Source organism: Gambusia affinis, linkage group LG17, assembly GCF_019740435.1.
Source record: "Gambusia affinis linkage group LG17, SWU_Gaff_1.0, whole genome shotgun sequence".
Classification (NCBI taxonomy): domain Eukaryota; kingdom Metazoa; phylum Chordata; class Actinopteri; order Cyprinodontiformes; family Poeciliidae; genus Gambusia; species Gambusia affinis.
The window spans coordinates 18,925,845-18,948,713 of record NC_057884.1 but is presented as its reverse complement, the minus strand read 5'-3'; the positions used below and the strand labels follow the sequence as shown (position 1 = coordinate 18,948,713).

Below are 22,869 nucleotides of genomic sequence, written 5' to 3'. Positions count from 1 at the left end.
ATCCACCCTGTTCTTAGTTCACTTGGAAATATGCAGCAGTAATTGTCATTGCATAATATCTGTCTGAATTACAAAGCCGGATCAGGAAGAGCACGCAATTATTGTTTGCAGTTAAAAATGCTGCAGGCGATGTTTAGAGTAAAGATTGGTCAAAGCTTTATTCTAACACATTGCACTCAATCAAACATTGCTAAAGGAAAAGTACTGTCATTGAACAAGAATACTTTCACTAACTTTGATCACCTGTTGGAACAGTAATTTCACTGAGCTTTTTAAGTGGGATCAAGTCACTTAAAACATGTGAGAAAACTTTAGGTGGAGTTAATGGCTTGATAAGTCAAAACTGGTTTCCTCAACAAGAACCTGTTCAGGACACGTTTTTCTTGATCTCTACAAAATGACAACACCAAACCTTACAAAAGGACTATGGTTGGTGTGTCCAAGGTAACCAGCTCTGTTTGGTGTTATCCTACTGAAAGGTAAACTTGGGGTGGCTAAAAGCTTAAGTCTTGGTTTGGTCAAAGTGAACTGATGTGAATAGAATACATATGTAGATGGAAGCGGATTGGCGGCCGCACCAAATCTCAGACACCTGCAGCTGATCCAAAACTGCTGCTTGTGTTCTCATTAAAACCAGGAAGATAGAGCACATCACCCCAGATCTAAACTTTACTGGCTCCCTGAAGCTCAGAGAATAGACTAAAATACTTTTTGTTAGTTTAGTATTCACTGAACAGCTTAGCACCAGAATACATGAAAGCGCTCGTCGTTGTATCAACTCAAGCCTTCTGGGTCTAGTTTACTCTGCATTCTCAGAACCAGAATCAAACATGCAGAAGCAGTAATAAATTTGTATGCTCCACAAATCTGGAACAAACTTCCTAAAGACTGCAAAACAGCAAAAACACTGAGTTCCTTTAAATCAAGCCTTAAAACCAATGTCTTTCTAGTTGTCTTTGATACATAGCAACTGGAACATTGATATGACGTATATTTGATAACTATTCTTGATAATTATGTTATTTGACAAAATGTAGTGCTTGTTGCTTGCATCATAATTTATTGTTGTGATATACTTTAATCATGTAAAGTACTTCCTTGTTCCTGAAATATGCGATACATACACTCTTGACTTGACTAGGTTTAGGTTCTGACCAATTGTTTTCCCTCAGACACTTTCCTTGTCGGCAAATCTTCAATTTGTGTTGCTATTATTTGAACTGTTAATTTTATGTTTTCTCCCAGTTTTTTTGCCACATATGGTCTTGTCTTGTTTGTTTTGTCTTGTGTTTAGCTGTGATAGCTTCCTGGATGGGGGTGAGGTTGCCTAATATACTGTTGACAACAGCATAACAGTAAGGATCACATGAAACTAAATGTCTAAAGTTTAAACAGGGCTAACTTATTTTAGGTGCCTCTACTTAAATTACATTTCAGACATTTTCAAAATGTATTTTCTTCAGATTTGTAATGTTTACAAACATCCTATTTCTTCTGGTATGTAGTCCTACGTCAGGTCTGCTTTGTCTTGTGTGTCTGCTCTGTTTTCTGAAATTCCCATTCAATTGTGGCAGATGGTTGCTTGAACAGCACCAGGTTCTTCTGGAGGCCACTTTCTATTTTCCTCTCTACTGTTGCTACATAAATGCTCAGTATAAGGAATTTGTTTCAAGTATGAAACCCAGACAATGCTCGCAATTGTTCATTGACGTTACATGCTTGTCCAGAAGCAGTGAGTGCTGCAAGTCAAAGATTTGATGCAATCTGCTGTGTTTTCCTCAGAAACATTTTTGACCTATTTTTCTGGGGCTAAGTTACAACATAGTTGTAGATTTACAAGTCCAAGTGGAATTCTACAGCAGAGACTGCATAACAAGTTGGAATGAAGCAAGCTACAAAAAAAAAAATTATTCTAAAGTCATGACTGAGAAGTTCAAGACCACATTTTGTTTTGCTTTGAACACATTGTTGCATGTTTTCCTTTAGACCTATACTAATTCAAGCTCGACATTTGATGCAGTTTATTCCAAATCAGGTTATCTAAATAGTGCCAATTCACAACACATGCTTTCTTTGTGTTCTTTACACAGAAAAGAACCCCTATTTGTTTTGAAGATTGAGTTGAAAATATTTTGGACTGGGTTATATATATATTATTTTATTTTATTTTATTTTATTTTATTTTATTTTATTTTATTTTATTTTATTTTATTTTATTTTATTTTATTTTATTTTTTCACAAAACCATGTTGTCATCAGAGAAGGATTCCATAAAAGGAAAGTTCTCAGTATAAACAACCAATTAGACGGCCCTGTGAAGGCGGGACACAAAGTCAAAGTAGCTGCAGTCAATTGGTGAACTGTAGCTTCAGGCAGGTGTGATGTCACAGAGCACGCTCCTTTTTAATCCCAAAACTCAAAACACAGAGCCCAGATACAACAGAAACTGCTTGACTGCACACTTGTCTTTATTTTTACTATTTCACTCACCAAAGAAACTACATGTTACTGTATGACATGTGAGTATATCATTATACACTTAAAGATGCAATCACATTGTTGGTTAGATGCTTGTCTTTCATTGCATGGATGGTTTATGTTCATACTTTATTTGTTTTTTCAGTTGCAGATCAAGCCGACTCAAAGCCTTCTACCTAAAAAACAGAAACATAGTGTAAATCTGCAGTGGGAAAATGAGTAGCTCAAGGTAAGTTACTATTTTCAATTTCAGAGATCAGGCATAATATTAAGACCACCAGAAGTGAGAATAATTTTGTCATAGTTGTATATAGATGTACATGAAAACAAGTGAATATTTTGACTTTGAATGGAGACAAATGTAGGACTTTGAGCTAGTTTCACTAAAACCAAATAGTGATTGCTGGGTAAATAGGTTGGGATATTTGCAAGCTGTAGCTGTTGTGGTGTGTTACCAGTCTGCAGTGCACTGTATCTATCAAAAGGGGCCGAGGGAAGGAACACCAGTGAACCTGCGATAGGATCATGGCCAAGACAAGTTGATGGATGTGACGTGAAAAACATTCTAAATCAAATTTTCGCCTACATTATGTAGATTTCTGGGTGTGTATGCATGTGCTTGTGTCTTGCCTGGGGATAAGTGGCACAAGAATTCACTTTGGCAAGTGTGAAGAGGTTGTGACGCATTGAGTAAAGTTTTGCTGGGAAAATGTAGGTCCTGATATAACTGTGGATGCTACTTTGTTATCTACCTAAATACCTGTATGTTAATACCTGTGTAGGGTAAAGCAAAATCTTGCATCTTGCAACACAGCTAAATAGTTTAAAGAGCATAATAACGAGCCTCAGGTGTTTACTTGGTCCCCAAATTTTAATCCAGTCAAGTCAAGTAATTGCTGTACTTACAAGTTCACTCCATTAACGCCCCACATTCCAATTTTCTGCTAACATGTTGCAACAGCACAACATTGGGGCTCTTTTGCTGCTCATGCCTTCATGAGTTAGGTGATCAAGGTGATCAGCACATTATTAGACAAAAATGTGGTCATGTTCTTATGCCTAATCATGACTCTTTTTGGTGGGATTCACACAAATATTATGCTGAAAATCATACTGCCATATTTATAATCATGGTTGTTTTGAACCTTCTCAGAGTTCTTCACCCTCATCCTGTGGCGAAACCAGACAAACTGTCAGTGAACTCGGGTCAGCACCAGCCTCTTCATCAGCCAACGATCATGGGTCCTCTGAAACTAACGCAGCGATTTTATCCACCAAACGACTATCCACGAAGAGCCAGCCTTTGCTTTGCACATCTGTCCTCCTCTCCACCCTCGTCATATGTTCCTACAAAGCCCCGGAGCTGTTTCCGCAAGTACAGCTTCAACGCGCACAAGAAATGTGTGGTATTTGCAGATGAGGTGGGAAGGGCACTGACTGTTGAGCATGTATTTACCCCTGAATCCCCATCCTCACCCCCTGCTCCAGCAACAAATCCCTGTTCACGCCATTTGGAAGGCCAACAAAATCCTGCAAACAGAAATGGATCGCCCAAGTTTCGCCTGGGTTTCCCTCAGCCTACAAAGGACTCTGACGCATTTATTGCTGGCCTGCAAGAAAAATGTGTACAAATGAAGAGCTGCAGCATTTCAGACAACATATTGATAGGTGAAGTGTGTGTTTTCCACAGCTGCCCAAAAAACTCTGTAAATATGAAAATGACTTTTGATTCATGGATCACCTTCAAAGACATTCCCTGTAAATTCCTGGAGAAGAGGCGAGTCAATGGCCTTGATGTAGATGTGTTTTTCTTTGAAGCATGCTTGCCTCAAATTACAGACAGAATAGAGTGGATTGAGTTCTGCTTCACATCCAGCCCAGGGCTCAGTTCTGTGCTTCACCGGGATGACAACAGGGGACAGAATTACAAAGTGCTGAGGGAAAAAGGTGGATCATGTCCTGGCAAAGACTATACAAAGCAGCTTTACCCTTCACTTTCAAAGTACCACCCACCTGTTTATTCACAGTTTTCTTCTTATCTCCAAAACTGTGAGAATCTGACATACTTACACGGTCATCTGCTAAGCAGTGGATTCAGGTCTGCACTCCGCGAACCATTGTGTTGGATGGCGTAAAACCTCCAATATACTGGAATGTTAGCACAAATATGATTCTGGATACAGAATACCCTGCTGCAATGTGAATAATTTATTAAATTATTATTTTTTTTTCAACTGAAAATGAATGCGTTTGTGTAAAATCCTATTAAGAAATACATTGAAGAAATGAGTGTGTGTTATCTGCATTGGATCGGATTCTTACTGTGTATCCATTTGTTGAGTAAGGCATACCAGACAAAAACAGGTCAGCAAAGCAAAAAGGATCTTGTGGGAAAACAGTTTAGATTGAAGAGTATGTCCCAGACACTCCCTTGGCTTCAACATTCTTGGAATTGTTACATCTTGTACTATAGATAACTGGTTTGACAAATTTGAGACGGTACATGCTTTCCTTTCGTACAGACTTGTGTTTACGAGAAAGGGTGGAGTCATTACAAAGCATCTTAGCAACTACAGTGGGAAAGTTCTTGCTTCTCTAGTTCCATTTCCACCCAGGTCACACTTTTTTTTTCTTGACTTTTAGTTCCTTCAGGCTGCCACTGTCCTGTTTCAACCTAAGTGAATGTTTACAAGCTTGTAGTATCAACTGAAATTTTGTATTAGATCTGTTTACAATTATCTGATCCTTTTCACATTTTGTCATTTAAGAGAAATGATGCATGGTCTGTGTATTTATTTCCTAATAAAAATGTGAAAAGTGAGGCATATATTTTTACTCAGCACAACTGAGACAATACTTCACGTCTCTCAGCTTTACACATCTAAATAAATGGCCTATTCTCATGCAAAATCCTATGCAAAATAGCTTCAGCTCAGATGTAACAAAGAGAGCGTGAATATCTTTTCCATAATCTTTTGTAACATCTCAGTTGTTTTTCTGTAATTGCTCTATGTTAAGCTTACTCCTTCTTCCCATCAACTCTGACCAGCTTCACTGTTACTGCAGAAAAACATGCATTCCTACAACATAATTTCATCACCTCCAGGTGCAATGTCACTTTTCTACCATAGACTGGTAGGCCATCCATCTATCTATTCTCAAACACACTTATCCTTTCAGGGTCAACGGGTGAAAACCCTAGACAGGTTGTCAGTCCATCACAGGACAACACAGAGACAAATATGACATAAAATGCGCAAACACATTCACACTTAAAGAGAATTTAGAGATACCAATTAACCTGACAGTCACGTTTTTGGACTGTGCGAGGAAGCCAGAGTACCCAGAGAGAACCCTCACAAGCACAGGGAGAACATGAAACCTCCATGCAGAAAGACTCCAGGCCAGGACTCAAACTCAAAGACCAATCTTGCTGTAAGGCAACAGTGCTACCAACTGTGCCACTGTGCAGCCCAAACCTGTAGGCCAGAAGTCAGACAGCAGGTGCAGCTGATCCAGAATGCTGCTGCTTGCATTCTCACCAAAACCTGGAAGATAGAGCACATCGCCTCAGCTCTAAATTCCTTCCACTGGATCCCTGTAGCTCAGAAAGTAGACTTTTATAAACTAAGAACAGTATTTTCTTCATTGAACTGCTTAGCACCACAATACATTAAAGATCTGCTGTTGTTGCATTAACCTTCCAGACCTCTCAGAACATAAAAGCAAGTAAAGAATTTTAAAAATCACATTATTTTCATTAACATTATCTTTAACATAGGATTCTAAAAAATACATAGAATTTTGGGGATGCAGATGTGACAAAAGGAGACAAAGATCAAGGTTTATTGTAAAGCATTCCACCTGCACCCTACCTAACCCAACCCTAATACCTTATTGCTAAAGGAGAATGTGTCAAATGCATTCATGTAGGCATTCCCATGCAGTTAGTTTCATTTAACATTAAGGTTTCATAAAATGTTTTCCAAAACAAACACAAATAGAACAGGTTGGATTTAGGTTGACGGGTGTTATGAAAGGGAGTGTTCTCAGAAGTTATATTTTTTTAAAACAAATTAATTCAAGCAATAATTTAAAGCCCATTTAAGAATAAGAAAACATTGCTACTACATACTCTTACACAGAAACTGAAAACAAAACAGATAAGGAAGAGAAACATTCTGCACTGTCCCAGGGGAACCCCAAAGCAACAAATGCAGGAACATTAGACAGCATCAGTAAACACAAGCACTCTGGGGTGTTTACTATATTGCTGTCAAGCAACTTAAACTGGTGATTAATCACCACAATTTTTGTAGTTAACCATGATTAATTGCAAATTTTGGTGAAAGCTGATTTATTTGGTAGACTCATTACATTTTACTCACATCAGTGATTTTTTCAATTATACTCCCTACAACTGCAAATAAAAAATAATTCAAAAATATCAGAAAATAGTTTTTTTTTTTTTTTTTTTTTTTTTGTGGTGTACAATAAAGAATAAATCTTGTCCAGATACAAAATGGGAAGTTGTATTTGAGAGTAAAATAAAATTAGCATCCAGTTTAGGCGTCTGGTTACAAAAAGACATTCACTTGTGAAGCATTGAAAGGTACATGCACTCTCACGTTTTATTTGTATCTACCAAGCTGCAACAAGCTGGATCTTTTACATATGAGCTACATTGGCACTGTTTATTAGCATGTGGTATTGCTAATTGAATTTACGTGCTCAAATGTCACTGTAAGGTAATGTTAAAATATCTAATCTGACATAGGTACATCTGTTACATGAGAGGTGTATGCTGTGCATGATCTGAGAATTTATATGGAATCTTGTTTAGATAGAAGCAAGAGGTTTCAGCATACCTGTGGAGGAGCGCCGACAGGTTCTAACAAAGTCCTCTGGGTGTTATATAGCAATAATTAAAAGTGTTGCAGAACAAAGATAAATTACCAACCAAACCAAAAGAAAACTACACCAGTCATAAAATGTGTCCAAATGAAGCCTATTGATTCACAAATGAAGCAATTTTTCTTTTGTGGTTGTGTGGTGTTGTGCAAACACTGCTCTGTTGAAACTCTAACCTTTAGGGAGTTTGGACCACTAAATCCTTTCATAACAGAAACCCAGCTATAGATCTCCTGGACTGAGGAAATGTAGAGTCAGAGGAAAGGCTAATGATTAGAGGACAGTAAGGAGTGATTCAATGTAAATTGTTAGGGAGTAGTCAAATATGACAAGCATGTTCTTCTCATTCAGAAAGATACAATTTAAATGTATGCTCTAAACAGGAGTTGGGGCAATGTTGTTATCAGCCAATAACATCCTGGAAATAGAAAGTAGAATTTGATTTTAAAGACTTGAACCTGAAACAGTAATACACAAGTAGATTGGATGAAATAATAGTGAAAAGCAAGGTGTTACCTTGATCAAACCTCCTACTCAAAGGATTATTCCTTAGCAGGCCTCTGGAGAGTTAGATAACATGCTGAGGAGGCAGTTCAACTATTGGAATCAACTATATTGGAGCAAGAAAATTATCTTACTGGCTGTTGAATATCTGTGCTGGATATTCTTGTTCAAGAATCTACCTAAAGGACATTGTCTAAAGTTAAAGAGACTAAGGAATGTAACTCAAAATCACATTATTTTCATTAACTAAATTTGTTAGAATTGTTGTCCTGTGATATTAATTTCAACTGCAATCTCAAGTGTCGTGCTAATTGCTTTAATTCCTGGAGTGCAGTTTCTCCCTTCCTGCTGAAAAAGTCTATAGCACAACACTGCCACCAGAACCCACTATGAGGATGGTGTGAGTTGTTTTTTTTTTCTGCCACACTATGATACTTTGCATGCAGTCCAGAATAATGTCCACAAAAGTAGACTCTAGTTTATACTTGACTGTGTAGGGAAACTTGTGTCAATGTATTTTATTTAGGGTATCAGAGTAAACGGAGCTAAACAAATACATCCAAATCTACTTGGATTTTTATTTGCAAATTGTTTAAAAATTATGTATCCCTTTCTTTCCGCTTCACAACTGGGCAAAACCCTGTGTTGGTCTGCCACCCAAACATTTTTGGCTTAAGTGTGAAAAAAATAAATAAATAAAATAAAAAAATCAATAAAGTGCAAGAATTATGAAGACAAAGATATTCCAGCAGTATATTTGTATGCAATATCATCGATCTTTGCCAGCATACACCCTTACACTGTGACTAGGGGCATAATCTACAGAAAATTTTGTAAACTCATGGAGTCTTTATAACTTAAAATATGTACATGCAATACGTTTCATATTAGTAAAAAAATTGCTTTGAATTTTTCAGAAATCAGTCTGGGTGTTGTACAGGAAAACTGATACCTATCAGCAGTACTGGCATTTTTAGTTACCATAACAGCAAAATATATACAAAGGGCGTAACTTGAGAAACTTCCAATAGTCTAGTATCACTTTTTGTCAGTGTCACTCCTCTTATTTTATCTTTCAGCCAGCGGCAGCCTCAGCTGGACCATGACCAGAAGTCAGCTACCAGCTGCTGAGCTTACGCATTGTCTGAAAAATGGCCTAAAGAGTGAATCAGTGGGCTGCAGGCTCAGCAACCAATCACAACGAGCGAGCGGTGGGTTGTTAAAGTTGGTGACGCATTGCCAGGCTGAGAACATAACCAGGAATGAGGTAATTTTTGCCTGTTTGCCAAACAGTCTGGATGGTGACCAAAGTCTATGTGAATCTTCATTTCAGATGCAGTTGTATAACCATCTTGTTTCTGATTCAGATATTGACAACATAATTAAAATGGTCTGTTGTCATTTTCAAAGATAAAGACCAAGCTGTTCTCAATTATGCAATAGGAATTTAATACCGTTGCAAATGCGTTGTAAACTAAGTCATGCTGCCAGCATGATGTAATCAATTGGAAAGCACCAGAATAGTTACATGAAGATTGGTTTAACATTTTGTCACTTTCCTAAAGTAATGGCTGAAGCCATTTTTTGCCAAAAGGGATTTTTTTGTTGTTGCTAAAATAAGTTTTGGCAAAAAATTACTAAGGTTGTTGTAACAATTTATAGACCACTTAAAGGAAATAGGAAACATTTATTTTCCTCTGGAAAAAAGTCATTTATTATTTCTAGATATGCTACATTAAGTGAGAGAGATAAGTGAACAACTGTTGTTGAGCAAGTCAATGCTTTTCTCCGTCAGAAGACACACTAATGGGATACATGAGGAACAGTGACCTCTGCTGACTCCAAACTGCACTAGAAATTACAATTACCATCACACTCAAGTAGATGGTGAACATGATGTTGACATTTAGGGTGAGATGCAGCAGCAAGTCCAACCAGAAACTTCACGATGGCAAAAAGATGGATGTATAAAAGTAACTGTAAGGTCACTGTGATTCAGAATGACACCAGATAAAGTAGTATAGCAATTTGTAAATGGATGTGGTACAGATTCTTTACTTGACGCAGCTGTTTGTGCAGGACTCTAGTAACACTGGTCACTTGGCAGGTGCTCATGGTCGGGGTTCCACTCTGACCTGCTGAAACATTCTGCGGCTTTGCGGTCGCACTCACAGATGAACATCTCACATTCATTGTTTTGGTCTAGAGAAGACAAAGCAATAATTTCAGTCAGTTGTCTTTCTCTGACAGCCAGGTAGTACTTGTGAAATTAGTGCAATGACAGAGTTGTCAACTTCAGAGCAAAGCTTGAAGTGTATATAGATTGAGTCAGTAAAAAGTAGAAAGAGTAAATCCACTGTGTACAAGTCAATGACAGATTTGCAGCACTGCCTTCTCTGTTTCGAGTGAACGTTACTACATTGAAATGATGGATTAAAGCTTCAATCTCACTATCGAGAAGTAAAAGTAATTTTTAAAAAGTCAACTCACTTGTACAAGTGAGCTTTCTGTTTGCCTCATCACAGGTGTAGGAGTAAATCTCGGTATAAGGGTTATCCAGGATGGGCCAGCACTCCGGATGCTGCATGGCGTCACTGTAACACTGGTCATGAACCTGGCAGCACCTGTGTGGAAAAACAAATTGTTAAGCACTGCAATCTTTAAAACAAACAAAAATATTGCAGATATTACAATATTTTTAAATAGTATTAGTGTGAGGCGGCTTAAATAATGACCTATCCAGATCATCAACGGGTGTGCCAGAGCCTCCGTATCCACAGTAACATCCATAGTCTGCATAGTCAAGAGCAGGCCAGCTATCAGGCATCATACACAGGATCATGGCCCTGAACTGATGGAGAGCCTTGTAGTCCAGTGAGTGGGCTGTAGAAAAATAACATGTCATGATAGTGATTTAAATGTGAATATGCATAGTAAAAGTATTTACATTTTTTAAAATTGTTTTATGTTTTATCATATCATCACTGGAAACTTGGTGACACAGGTCACAGGTGACAGACCGACACAAAATCACTCATAACTGTTAAGTGGAAGGAAAATATTGATGTTTCTACAAGTTTTTGAATCAAACATGGCAAAGAAGATCATTTTCAACGATCAACTAATCTGGACAAACTTCCAGAAAACTGCAAAGCAGCCAAAACACAGAGCTCCTTTAAATTAAGGCTAAAAACACACTGGTTTAGAGCTGCCTTTGATTAGTAGTAAGTGGAACATTGATCAACATATTTGATGTTTATTTGCTCAATGATTTCAATGGCGGCTTAATGTTTGTTTCAAAATTGATGAATGTATGTTTTTGTGATGTAAAAAACTTTGAACTGTCTTGTTGCTTAAACATGTTATACAAATAAACTTGATTTGAAAAAAAAACTTACAGCTGTAATTGAAGAAAAAGGAACATCAGCAATGAAATGCATTTACACTTTAAATAAATGCAAGCGCATTATGTTTAGCTATCGCATAGCAAGCCAGTAAAATACATTAAAGTTTTATTTTGTATTTTGAGAAAACTGAATATTTGAGGGGGCATAAATACTTTGACAGTCTGTGAAGTTGTACTTACCTACGGAGAGACCAACAGCCAAGAGGAAGACGGTATAAAAGGCGTTCATTCTGAGAGTGAGAGGCTTCAGTCGGAAAGTGACTTTCACTCAAACATAAACTGCCCTTATATAGATCATGTGTGGGTCCTTGGATGTCAGCTGTCCATACAGCACCAGCTCACACGCATTCACACTCATAAAACAAGCTAGCATGTGCAAATGTTAAAGATTTCTCACACATTGCAAGCTCGGATCTCCTATGGCTAAGCTTCCAGCCATAAAGTCATAGAAACTCAAGGAAAATAACACTTGCTTATACATCCTGAATTAAATTAAACAAGAAAAATCTTCATGTTTTCTTTGTAGTAATTAAAAGGTTATGACTAATTTCTGTGTACATGCACTCCCTTCTTATCATATCCATGCTCTTAGCTGTCCCGTTATTCAACATTCAAGGGGAAACACATTTAGAGGTAGTTTTTAGAAGATTTTTTCCTCTACAAAACTTACCTGTAATATCCAGTCAGACGAAACATGTTGGTCACATTAAAAGATTGCATCAAATCTGGGGTAGAAATAATTTTGGGATGAACTTATAGCAGTATTGTCTGAGTCAATAAAAGACTTAAGAAAAAAAAAAAAGAAAAAACGATTTCCTTTTTATTTTTGAAGCCCAGATTCACAAAAGGTGCAGGGAGCAGAAACTTTCCAGATCACAGATCCTCCTCCTGAGGGCAGGTTTCAAGAATATAATTTGATAGTTTTGAGGAAACTAGAGTGATATGAAATGTGGTCATAGAGATGGACATCCAGCTCTTCTTTTATAATCATTTTCTGGTGCACTTGCTTTGTGAGGCTGACAGTTAAATAGTTTACCTGTTTTTGCCCATCATTACTTGAGAAGTAATTAATTAATTGCCTAATACAGTTTAGAAAGAAATATATAATTCATCATCATACTATTTTTTTAAACTGAACTTTGAATATTCAATATTGCACACTGATTAACAAAACAAGAAGTCAACAATTGGATGCGATCTTAATTTAATCTTCATTATGCAGAAAAATACGACAGCGGTATCAGTTCTACTATTATGAGTTGCACAAATTCAACATCAAATCAATAGTTAAACTTTCGAGTGAAATGGTTTTTACCATATAAGGCAATCAACACAATAAAAACAATCTGGATCAACAGAATGAACTACAGAAACTAAAAAATAAATAATATAATCTCTAAATGCTCTATAAAATATATTAACTTTGTCTTGTGTGCTCGGCACTCCGTACATTTCCCCATCAACATAAACAGCAGAAGAGAACACACAGAGAACAGCCTCAGTGCATATGTTCAGTCTGTAAACTGAAGGTTCACATTCTTGATTGGAGACGTTTTATCTTCTCAACCATGGGAAAGAAAACAGCAGCCTTATTTACACATATTTCTATCAGCATGATTAATGATTACAACTATGTATATGTTTCGATTTAAAATGTTTCTGTGTCCTACCAAGTCATTATTGCTTTAATATATATTCTACAAAGCAAAAATATTCCTGCAAATTAATGTACAACGAAAGGCATATTAAATAGGAATGTAATAACTGACACATTTACAACCTTAGGTGGATTTTTACAATAATTAGATATGCAGAGTATAAATCACTACAAAAGTGCTCATCTGTTTTCAGTAGTGCTTGAAAATCGAACAACTTTTAACTGTTTTTATTTCCGTTTATAAAATAATTGCTTATTTCGAAGCTCTAGAATCTTTTCTTTGTTGCCTCAAACAAAGTAAATGTTATTCTTACTCCATATCATCTTTTTTGTTGTATTTTTTTTCTCCCCAATCAGTCTGCTGACTTTTTAATGCAAATTCTAACAAACTAAAAAAATAAAAACAAAGCAAAGCAATACTCTCTTTTCATGACACCGACTTTTCTCCTTGCAGCCTTCTTCCTATTGCTCACTGTGTTGCTTCGAGCATTCGACCCACACACTGCATCATCTCCGAAGGCACTGGATTGTTACTTTTGAGGGGGCTGGATGCAAGTCTGTTAGCAACGGTTGATTACCCACAATTCTTCACTCAGTGGAGGATGAAACTGATGCAGACAGCAACCATGTCTGAGGCTTTAGCCTGATAAGATTTAACAACTCTCAGTTTGAGGTTCTAAGTAATCTCCTTTGGCGACCAGATAAGACTCTGATATTCCTTCACTCTGCCCATCTGCACCTGTCTGTCTTCCCATAGTCAAGTTTTGATTAAAGCCTTAGGATTTCTCTTTAAAAGTAATAAAAAAATAAACTAAAATAATAAAAAACAGGCCATTCTGGTTATTAATGTTAAAAAATGACTTCAAAATACATTTTCAAGCACCACTGTAACAGTTTTGGCTGTAACAACAAGAAGGTAAAACATTTAGCTGTAATGCATTTTAATGCTTATGTTAGAAGTTTATAAACATAAATGTCATGTCATCAAAATTTGTATGAATATCCTCACAAAAGATATTCATAAAAAATATTTGAAATGTTTTGTCTGTTTGAAGATGTCTCTGAAATGCCTTTCAACTTGTATAATTTAATATAACAAATCATCTATAACAAACTGTAAAGAATTACAGTTTTGTGATTATGTTTAAATTTCATAAAAATCACATCATTATTAAGTCTTTCATTCATCCCACTTCATTCATTGCTCGACTTGGATTAACGTGAACAGGTGAGGGAGTTTTAGCAGGTCTGGTCTAATTTTTCTATTTCAAGGAAGAAACTCAAAAACAATTTGAGGAAATATTCTGCACACTTGGTGTAGAGTTCATGCACAGACTACTGGAATGAAACATGGCTATTAGATGGGCTTATACAATAAAGTGGTGACATACTTCTTCTTATACCGATGTGTCGCACTAAGCACCATCACTCCATCCTGTGACAAAATAAACACAAGACAGAGGAAAGATTAATCTAAAAGCATTTCACTTCCATAACTTGAGGTCATCAGGAGTATAATGGATGTATAAACCTTAACTTTTTAACATTTTCTCATAGTATATCCAATAATTACGATCCATTTTGCATGAATTTGCATGATGAAAACGCTCATCTAGTACTGCATCGTTGAAAAGTAGAAAATAATACAATTTTCAATCTTTTTTACAAATAAAAATCTAAAAACTGTGATGTCCATTTGTGTTTGGCCTCCCTGATTGAACTCCTGAGTGAAATCCATATGATTCCAGTAAATGTAGACCATAACACTTGACCTGTCACAGTAAAACAAAATGCTGCACAATAAATTGTATCACCAACTATTGCAATAAACGTTAATATTGTTGTTTTGAGACCATTTTCAAATCACATACTGACAGCGATATGCTATTAAGTCGGCCCTCTCAAAGACCAATAAACTTTTTTTTAAAAAAAGAACACTGGAAGTTGAAGGTGGTATTTTAATAATCCAAATAAAACACAACAACCAAAAACAATTAAGTGGATGGAAGATGTCCTGTAAACAAAATTGCTATTCAAAAAAATTATAAGAATAGAAATTATTAAGCTCATTTTATGGTGCCTTTAATAGCCTTAAATCAAGTCACAAAATGACACAAAGCAAATACCTTAACGCAACATTTTGTTAGAAAGAGTTGAAAACTTATCAACCACACCCTACCTTAAATGGAAAATCACGTTTAGCTTCTCCCATGTGAACTCAGCTCGTTTGTTTTTTCCTGCATTAAGTCTCAAACTACTGTCTCTATTTATCCATTGGCATGCACCTTCTGGTTGTTTTTCCACTTAAGAGTGGTGCAGCAAGGGAAATGATCTGCCCTTCAGTCTGTCCTGCAATCCTTGTGCCAGCATCTTATCACTGCTAGCATTCTACAGATACGATCCGCTCTGCAGGCCGAGTGCATATGCCCGCTATCCATGGTAGCGGTCAACATTTTCTGGGAAAATACCCATAAAAGCTGGTCATTTCTCACAAAGATTTCCCACACCAGCAGTGGCACAGTGAACATACATTGACAACAGAGAATATATTTGTATTTTTTTGTAGTTCAGTAGTTCAGACAAGTATGAACCGTACCTTAATTGAAAGCGCGTAAAGGTGATTGAGCATGACGTGGTTCGGCTCTGGAAGTAATGCAGGGTCACACTGAAGATAAGAAAATGGGAAAAAAAAGACAATAAGTAACAAATGAAAGAAAAATACTGGAGCAGATATATGTTGCACATGAGATGCACTGCGTCTAAATAGGCCATGTAGTTTAAAACTTATAGAAAGATAAAGAAAACCAATCACACCTTTTTTGGTAAAATCTATAAAGGAAATAACAACCAGAGCAATCCTGAATTAAAATCTGACCCACTTACAGATATCCCAGTGTCTTTGTTGAGGATGACTTGGAGGAGGTGCGGAGGGAGGATAGGTGGGGACTTAAACTTTTCGTCCTGTTTGGGAACATAAGCGTCCTGGTGATATGGGCCGGGCGGAGAGCTGGACAGGTCTAAAAAAATTTTTAAAAAGAACGGTTGTGTGGAATGAAATAATTATTCTCACTGTTATTACTTTTATTAACCAGGTTATTCATTCAATTAATATACTTTTATTTTATGTGTCTTACTTATTAAAGTTAAGGTGCCTTTCTGCCCAGAGTTGCATCTTCCTCTTACAGGAAGACGCTGACAGGAAATGCCAACCACAAAGTGCAAGTTTTTGGAAATCAACTTGAGGTGTAAAAGCTTGTTACATTTTGAATCTATTTCTGCCCAGCAACTCATCTTTGTACAGACACCTGATCGCTGACAAAGATAGAATAGTATTTGCACCAGCTCTGTCTAAACTATTGAACATCTCGGGGTGTAAAGTGAGTAAAGCAGTTATAGGAAACCACAATTTACTTTGTGCACAAGTCGATTTGTCATGATGTACCACTTGACCTTTGTTCTAAGAGGTGTTGCTTTGTTTGACTTCCAGAAATTGATCACATCCATTACATTTTTTACATTTTATCGTGGTGCAACAAAGGCAACAGCTTGGCCTTGTAGAATCCAATAATTACTTAAACGATGAATCAATTTATGTAGCAATAGCACAAAAATAAAGACTTCTCTTAAATTTATGCTTTTAGAAACTTGAATGTGCTTCAGTCATTTTTTTGTGATCAGTTGTTAGCTCTCACCTGACATGTCAGAGGATTTTTGTGAGTCCACCATGAGAGCATCAAACACCTCAAAGTCAGTTTTCTTCACCTGGATGATATTATTAACGGTGCCCAGCTGGCTGGTCACAACAGGCTGTGAAAAGTCACGACATGGTCAAATAAACAAACTTCACAGACAACACAAAAAGAAATCCACTAGTTAAAGCAATACCACACTCCTTGTAATCCAAAGCCCAAGTTAATTATTTGATCCAATAATGAGCTCCCATTGTACATCTAAAAGTGCTTTTAATTATAGGAGCTACCAGAAAAAACTAGAGAATTTGCACTTTTGCAAATGTAGAGTGAAAACTATAATCTGAGGGGATCAGGACTAATTAGCTAAGAAGTGTGTTAAAAGTGAAGCAGAAATCCTTACAAGGTGTAAAAACTGTGGAAGCAGCAGTGAGATGATTCATGGATCATTCATTGAACTATTTCAAGCGCTGCAGCCGCATCTGCCAAATTGACCTTCGCTTCTGTAAGCAGGTGACCAAGACGGCCTGTGAGCACTTCATTGCAGAGATGTCTGTGAGCGTCCCGTTCAGACTGAAAGAGGACAAGCTGCTGCAGAAGATAAGAGCTAGTTTCCATCGGGACAAAAAAAAAAAATGTTTTCAGACTGTTTTTGCACTTAAACTACACGCCCTGTGATAAGTCTCTGAATCACTGTTGTCATAGAATATAATGAGAGGGAATTCAATGGGATGTGATGTTCATCAAACAGAAAAGGAGGAAAAAAGTTGCATGTATTTCTTTTTATATTTTGACTTTCATAAACATGTGGTTGTATTGGAGTTATTTTTATTGGTTTTGTTTCATTTTTGAGCAAATTTTTCTACAAGCAAAATCTATCAAGTTTTTTGATTCATTGTAAACATCTTTGAAAACCTGATTTGATTCTTTGATTAGGATCAGTTGAGAAGTGGGACACATTTTCCGGTGTCTGCAAAAGTTAAGGACCACAACCGTCCAGATTGCTAGAATCCGCAAATACCCGAGAACCCCTCTAAAATTTTGTTTCTAGAAAATCTAAAACTTATTTCATCTTCTGAACAATGATGTCAACAGCTTTAGGAGAAAAAAAGTCATTTGTAAATTGAAATTGAAAAAAAAAAATAGGAAAAATATTAAAATGCTAACATGTGATAATGACTGACTTTCTTATACTTTGAATGGTGTAAATCGGCGGTTTTCAAAGTGTGAGGCGCGCCTCCCCGGGGGGGCGCCAGAGCACTTTAGGGGAGGCGCGTGCGAGGGAAAAAATAAACCGGAAAAGCTATCTGCTTGCTGTCTACTGATGTGAGAGAAACGTCTTTTACGCTCACGATCAACTCTGTGGATTTAGGAAAAAGTTGGTACTGTGGGGTGCGCGTGTGGAGCGGGGATCAGTGGAAATGTTTCCCCCCTTAGAGGATGTTTTGGCCAGTGATGTCAGTAACGTTACTGACGTCGGACCACTTTTTTCAGTAATGAGTAATCTAACGCGTTGCTATTTCAAATCCAGTAGTCAGATTACAGTTAATTATCAAAATCATTTTTGCGTTACTGTGCGTTACTATCTTCTTTTGTTATTTAATCGTATTTCCTCTACGTGTCTTGTCGAGTGACCGACGTCTCTATGCGACAGAAATGTAAACAATGGGGGGAGATGCGCGTTTTGTTGGTGGAAAAACTGGAACTATTTTGAGTTTCTGTCGACAAGTCCGATTATTATAAGCGGCTTTGGGCTTCATTTTTTTAAAGTCGCTTGCAGATTTAATGAGCGGCGGGTTGCGCCTTTTTGGGCTCGTTTTTGAACGTGAAGTTGCTCATTTGGGCTTGGAAATAAGCAGAGACTCACAATAAATCCCAGAATTTGTCCGTCATTAAGGTAGTTTTACTCCGTCTCTGCTGTGTCTTTGTTAATGTCAAGTTAATATATTACCTCTCAATGACATCGAGCTTCGCGTTGCGCTCCAGAAAACTGCAAACATCGAGACCAATATAAACAGCGCAATAAACGTGAAAACAGCCACGAATAAACGTGTCCGTAGTTGGCAATAGTTATAATGGCAAGTTAGCACCGTTATAATTATTAATATTACGGTAAGTGTCGCAGCCATCGGAGCTGTGGAGCTGCAGGAGGAGCTCTGTGCGCTGCGACATCAAACTCAGGGGCGTAACGCAGAATCTGGAGGCTGGGGGGAGAGGGGCTTTAAAATCCTTCTTAGAGTTTTCCAGACAACAGTGGACCACACAAATTACTCATGTTTTTTATTTTTTGTACAATCTCCTCTTCAGTTCAACCTTATCAGTGGAGACACATTGTTGATGTTACCATTATAAAATAACTTACAATTACATATTGGCAAAGCTCAATGTGATTTTCACAGGAGGCGGAGCGTTGTTGTTAGCAGCTGCTGAAAGTAACTAAAAAGTTACTTAATCCTGCAGTTAGTTACTTTCCTGCAGTTAGTTACTACTTGACTTGGAAAGTAACTTAGTTACTTTCCAAGTCAAGTAGTCAGTAATATAACTAAGTTACTTTTTCAAGGAGTAATCAGTAGTCCGATTAAAGTTACTTTTTCAAAGTAACTATGACATCACTGGTTTTGGCCAGAGCAGGGCTGAAGGTGGAGTTTTTAGAACTCCACCCCCCTCCGCCCCCCCTCCACGGGGGGGGGGGGGAGGCGCAGCAGGCATTAAGCTCCTTGAAGGGGGGCTCACCCTTTCATACTTTGAAAACCCCTGGTGTAAATCACAGGCGTGAAACTCCAGTCCTCATGTGCTGCTGTCCTGCAGGTTTTAGATGTGCAACAGGTACAAAACACTGGAATTTCCAGGACACCGGCCCTTGAGGACTGGAGTTTGGTGTAAATGAAAGTAATTAGCCTTCAAGGAGCACAAGCTATTTAAGTACATTAAAAGACTAAATATTTTTACCAGGAGAAATGACTAAATATTTCATAAAGTTTGGAAATTATAAACATCAGAAGTCATAAAAGTCATGTCCCAAAAGAACTAAACGCTCAAATTTAAACGCTTAAAATATGTAATAGAAAACGTCTGAACAGATGTAACAGCTTACCTCAGTTGGGTCATGGGTCCACTGGCCATCTACATAAAACTTGTACTGATGTTCTCCCTCAGGAAGATCTACAATCGCCACAAATGTGTTCTGACTTGGAAGGAAGATAAAAAAGGAGAAGACATTTAAAACAACTGTAAGTACAGTTATGAATAATTAAGCATTACTAAATTATGGAGGATATATCCGCTGAGTTTAGGACATTGCCCCCACCTTCTTATTAGGGGAATCTTATTGGCCCAGTTGTTGAAAGACCCAGAGAGGTAGACCTCTTTTCCATCCCCTGTCCAGCGAAAAACGGTTGGTCGGTCAACAGCCAGGCATTTGTCGTCTGCTTCCAGGTCTTGCTGCCAGGCAAGGAACTCCTCCTTCTCTAGAGGGGCCTAAAACACACGTCAGAGAGATACGATAGATCCTCTTGGGGCTTTTTTACCGTTAATATGATAAGAGTTGGATTTCAAACTGTCAACATGCAAGGAAATGTGTCTCTGAGTAAACATCAATGGATACCTTCATGTCTTCTCCGTGAAAAATATCAGCATCCTCTGGGCTATCCATGAGGATTTTGGGTCTCTCTCCCTCTTTGATGCCCCGACTGTCTCTCCGCTGAGCCTTCTCCCCATGGCCCAGTGCAGCCCGCTCGCTGCTCGTGTTCCCCATGGTTTTGTCTTCTCGAAGGCCGTCACAAGGTCACTGTGAGTGGAGTTAAGAAGTTGTGTAAAGCCATCGGAAATTCTGATTAAGTTCTCTGTTAAAAAAATTAATGAATCATTGACAGCTGCTGTAGGAAGAAGGTCTACAGGAGTTATTTATTTCAGTTCCTAGGCGCAGTGGCTTAATTTTCATGTTATCGGTATGATAAAAATTACCGTACATCTTGACACAGATTTATTTACTTTTAGACAATAAAATCCATGAAGGATGACGGAGTTGAACAGGTGAAGCATTTTATGATAGAGGTTCATATTTGAACAGTATAACCAACATGTTATTTTAGATTTAACATGATCCTCGCATAACATTTCTCCCAGCGTGAATTCCTATCTCTGTGAAAGGCCTCAGGGTTTGTGTGGAGAACCTGTTAGTTTCCTTGTGGCTAACCAACCTCTTGTAAGTATTCATCATCACCTAAAATAAGTCTACAAATAAAATTCTCTGAGATCCATTAACCTGAGCACCATCTTCCATGCAGGTGTGAAAGTGCTAAGTCATCGCCAGTAAGAAGTGGTAGATTGAAATCTAGGCTTTGACTGAACTATTGCTTGTTTTTTTGTGTGTGTGTTCAGTCATTCCTGTTGTAAATTTGATGCTGTGTTTAGGATCAGCCTCCTGCTTATGACCCAGCGTGGGCCATTCAGCTGTCAGAGGATCACACAATCGACTCACTGACTGAACTGTGATCAGGTTCTAAGGCTGCAAAAAAAAAAAAATCTAAATCCTTAGGGCTCTACCTTGACAATTGATATTGGTGTTTGTGCTGAGAAGCTGTCTTTAGTTTTCCAGAAACATGGGGCGATGCATTATGAGCAGCACCTAGTATTGATCAATTCATCAATCTAACTACGGTACATAAACAGCAAGTGGATACTGCTTCTACTCTTAAAAATGAATTAAATATTGTTCAGGTTTGTGAGATCAGTGAGGAGAACAGGAACCTCATTATTCTTCACAGACCAGCGATTTGAACTTTACTGAAACTTGTACACAAGAGGATTATTTCCTCTTGGTAAATGTTAAGGTCATTTCTGTATAATACTGTTAATGTTCCAGTGTTGTGTTCAGCTATTTAGTTCACAAAAAAGAACAACTTTGTTCAGTAGAGATAATACTTTTTTATCTACCACTGCTTCAGGCTAGTCTTCATATATGGCCAAATAACTGGTCATAAGTAAGCACAAGTAGACTCTGCAAGTTATTTTAATAACTTGCACTTGAGTTTTTAGATTATTATTTAAGCTTTTATATATGTTATATTTTGTTAAATATAGCATATAAAATTTTAAGTGTTATGCACCAAGTTTGAATCTTGTTCTCCAAACTTAATTACTTGTCAGAGAAAGTATTAATGTTAGATTGTCTTTGTTTTAAATTTAGTCAAAACTGACAATAAAACTGAAACAAGCCAAAATGAAGAAATAATTTATTCGTATGTGGGTGGATACGTTTGTGCATATCGTTGCATGTTTTACAAGTTTAATGCCACAACAAACATCTCATGATTAGTCATGCTTTCCCTACATATATATCAATCTGTTATCCTATTTTAATGCAATGAAAACGTCTCAAGTCTTATGAGACAGCAGTATTTATTGTTTCCATCTACAAATTCATTATAATTCCAATATTACGTTGTATAGCAATCCAAATTACAGGTGTTTTTGTTCAACTCTAAGTCAGGTTTAGTACCAGACTTTAGTGATTATATGTCATTTTTTAGATTGACAACGACAACTTAATAATCCGTTTTACTGGGTAAAAAGCAACAAAAAAAAAAAAAACAAACAAACAAAAAAAAAACATTCGTGCGTTAACGCAGGGCTGGATCAGTTCACATTTGAGTTAAGAGTGGGTTAGCAAAATAATATTGCGCAGCTTCTATACATATTTTAGGAACGGCAAGGTTACAGCTAAATATAAACCCCGACGTTAATAATCTCCATCACTGCTCCTTTCCAAGCATGCCGTTTATTGACAGAGAGCAAAGCTACAAAGGGTCAAAGCTAACATGTTGGACTGAAGCTAACAGGGCTCCATCAGAACGTCGGCGTTGGTTTAGAAAGAGACTGTTTAAATACTACAGCTTATGAACAAACAGGTATCGTTACAAAAACAGCTATTCTAGATGCACATGAACGTTTTAAGGTTTTACCTCAGGAACGTTTATCGTCGAAGATGCCGGTGTCTCATAGACCCCATTTCGATGGATTCTAATACAAAACACTACAGGGTCCAGCAAAACAAATCCGCCCCCCATCTGCGCAAGCGCACACGATCTTAATGAAATACATAGCAACTGAGAAAAACCGATACATGTCCAATATTTAGTCAACGCTTGGTAAAATTGTGATATAATAAGTATTCCGTAATTCTGACCAAATGCGTTTACTTTGGATTGTTTGAAGGAATTCGC

General features: G+C 37.4%; 3 protein-coding genes across 3 annotated transcripts; 1 reads left to right on the top strand and 2 right to left on the bottom strand.

Moving 5' to 3' along the window:
* Positions 1-2,419: 2,419 nt before the first annotated feature.
* Positions 2,420-6,149, top strand: LOC122819597 (protein phosphatase 1 regulatory subunit 3B-like). Its single transcript, XM_044096423.1, has 3 exons — positions 2,420-2,519; positions 2,624-2,707; positions 3,632-6,149. Exons 2-3 carry the CDS (start codon positions 2,694-2,696, stop codon positions 4,611-4,613), a joined length of 996 nt encoding a protein of 331 aa, XP_043952358.1. The 5' UTR covers positions 2,420-2,519; positions 2,624-2,693; the 3' UTR covers positions 4,614-6,149.
* A 2,149-nt stretch (positions 6,150-8,298) lies between these two features.
* On the bottom strand, positions 8,299-11,568 carry LOC122819596 (phospholipase A2-like). The gene is made up of 4 exons (XM_044096422.1): positions 11,480-11,568; positions 10,629-10,776; positions 10,384-10,517; positions 8,299-10,095 (listed from the first exon to the last, which is right to left on the bottom strand). The coding sequence occupies exons 1-4, from the start codon at positions 11,526-11,528 to the stop codon at positions 9,977-9,979; spliced, it is 450 nt and encodes a 149-aa protein (XP_043952357.1). The 5' UTR covers positions 11,529-11,568; the 3' UTR covers positions 8,299-9,976.
* Positions 11,569-12,486: 918 nt separating this feature from the next.
* On the bottom strand, positions 12,487-22,737 carry prkab1a (protein kinase, AMP-activated, beta 1 non-catalytic subunit, a). Its single transcript, XM_044096421.1, has 8 exons — positions 22,609-22,737; positions 20,250-20,432; positions 19,953-20,122; positions 19,740-19,833; positions 16,649-16,763; positions 15,840-15,973; positions 15,553-15,621; positions 12,487-14,391 (listed from the first exon to the last, which is right to left on the bottom strand). The coding sequence occupies exons 2-8, from the start codon at positions 20,397-20,399 to the stop codon at positions 14,314-14,316; spliced, it is 810 nt and encodes a 269-aa protein (XP_043952356.1). The 5' UTR covers positions 20,400-20,432; positions 22,609-22,737; the 3' UTR covers positions 12,487-14,313.
* Between the last annotated feature and the right edge of the window lie 132 nt (positions 22,738-22,869).

Coding starts and splice junctions, on each gene's coding strand:
- LOC122819596 (XM_044096422.1), bottom strand. CDS start 11,528: ATGAACGCCTTTTATACCGTCTTCCTCTTGGCTGTTGGTCTCTCCGTA. Junction 10,518..10,628: donor CCCGTTGATGATCTGGATAG/GTCATTATTTAA, acceptor TTTTCCACACAG/GTGCTGCCAGGTTCATGACC. Junction 10,096..10,383: donor CAGAAAGCTCACTTGTACAA/GTGAGTTGACTT, acceptor TGTCTTCTCTAG/ACCAAAACAATGAATGTGAG.
- prkab1a (XM_044096421.1), bottom strand. CDS start 20,399: ATGGGGAACACGAGCAGCGAGCGGGCTGCACTGGGCCATGGGGAGAAG. Junction 19,834..19,952: donor AAGATTCCCCTAATAAGAAG/GTGGGGGCAATG, acceptor CTTCCTTCCAAG/TCAGAACACATTTGTGGCGA. Junction 16,764..19,739: donor GGACCCATGACCCAACTGAG/GTAAGCTGTTAC, acceptor GACTTTTCACAG/CCTGTTGTGACCAGCCAGCT.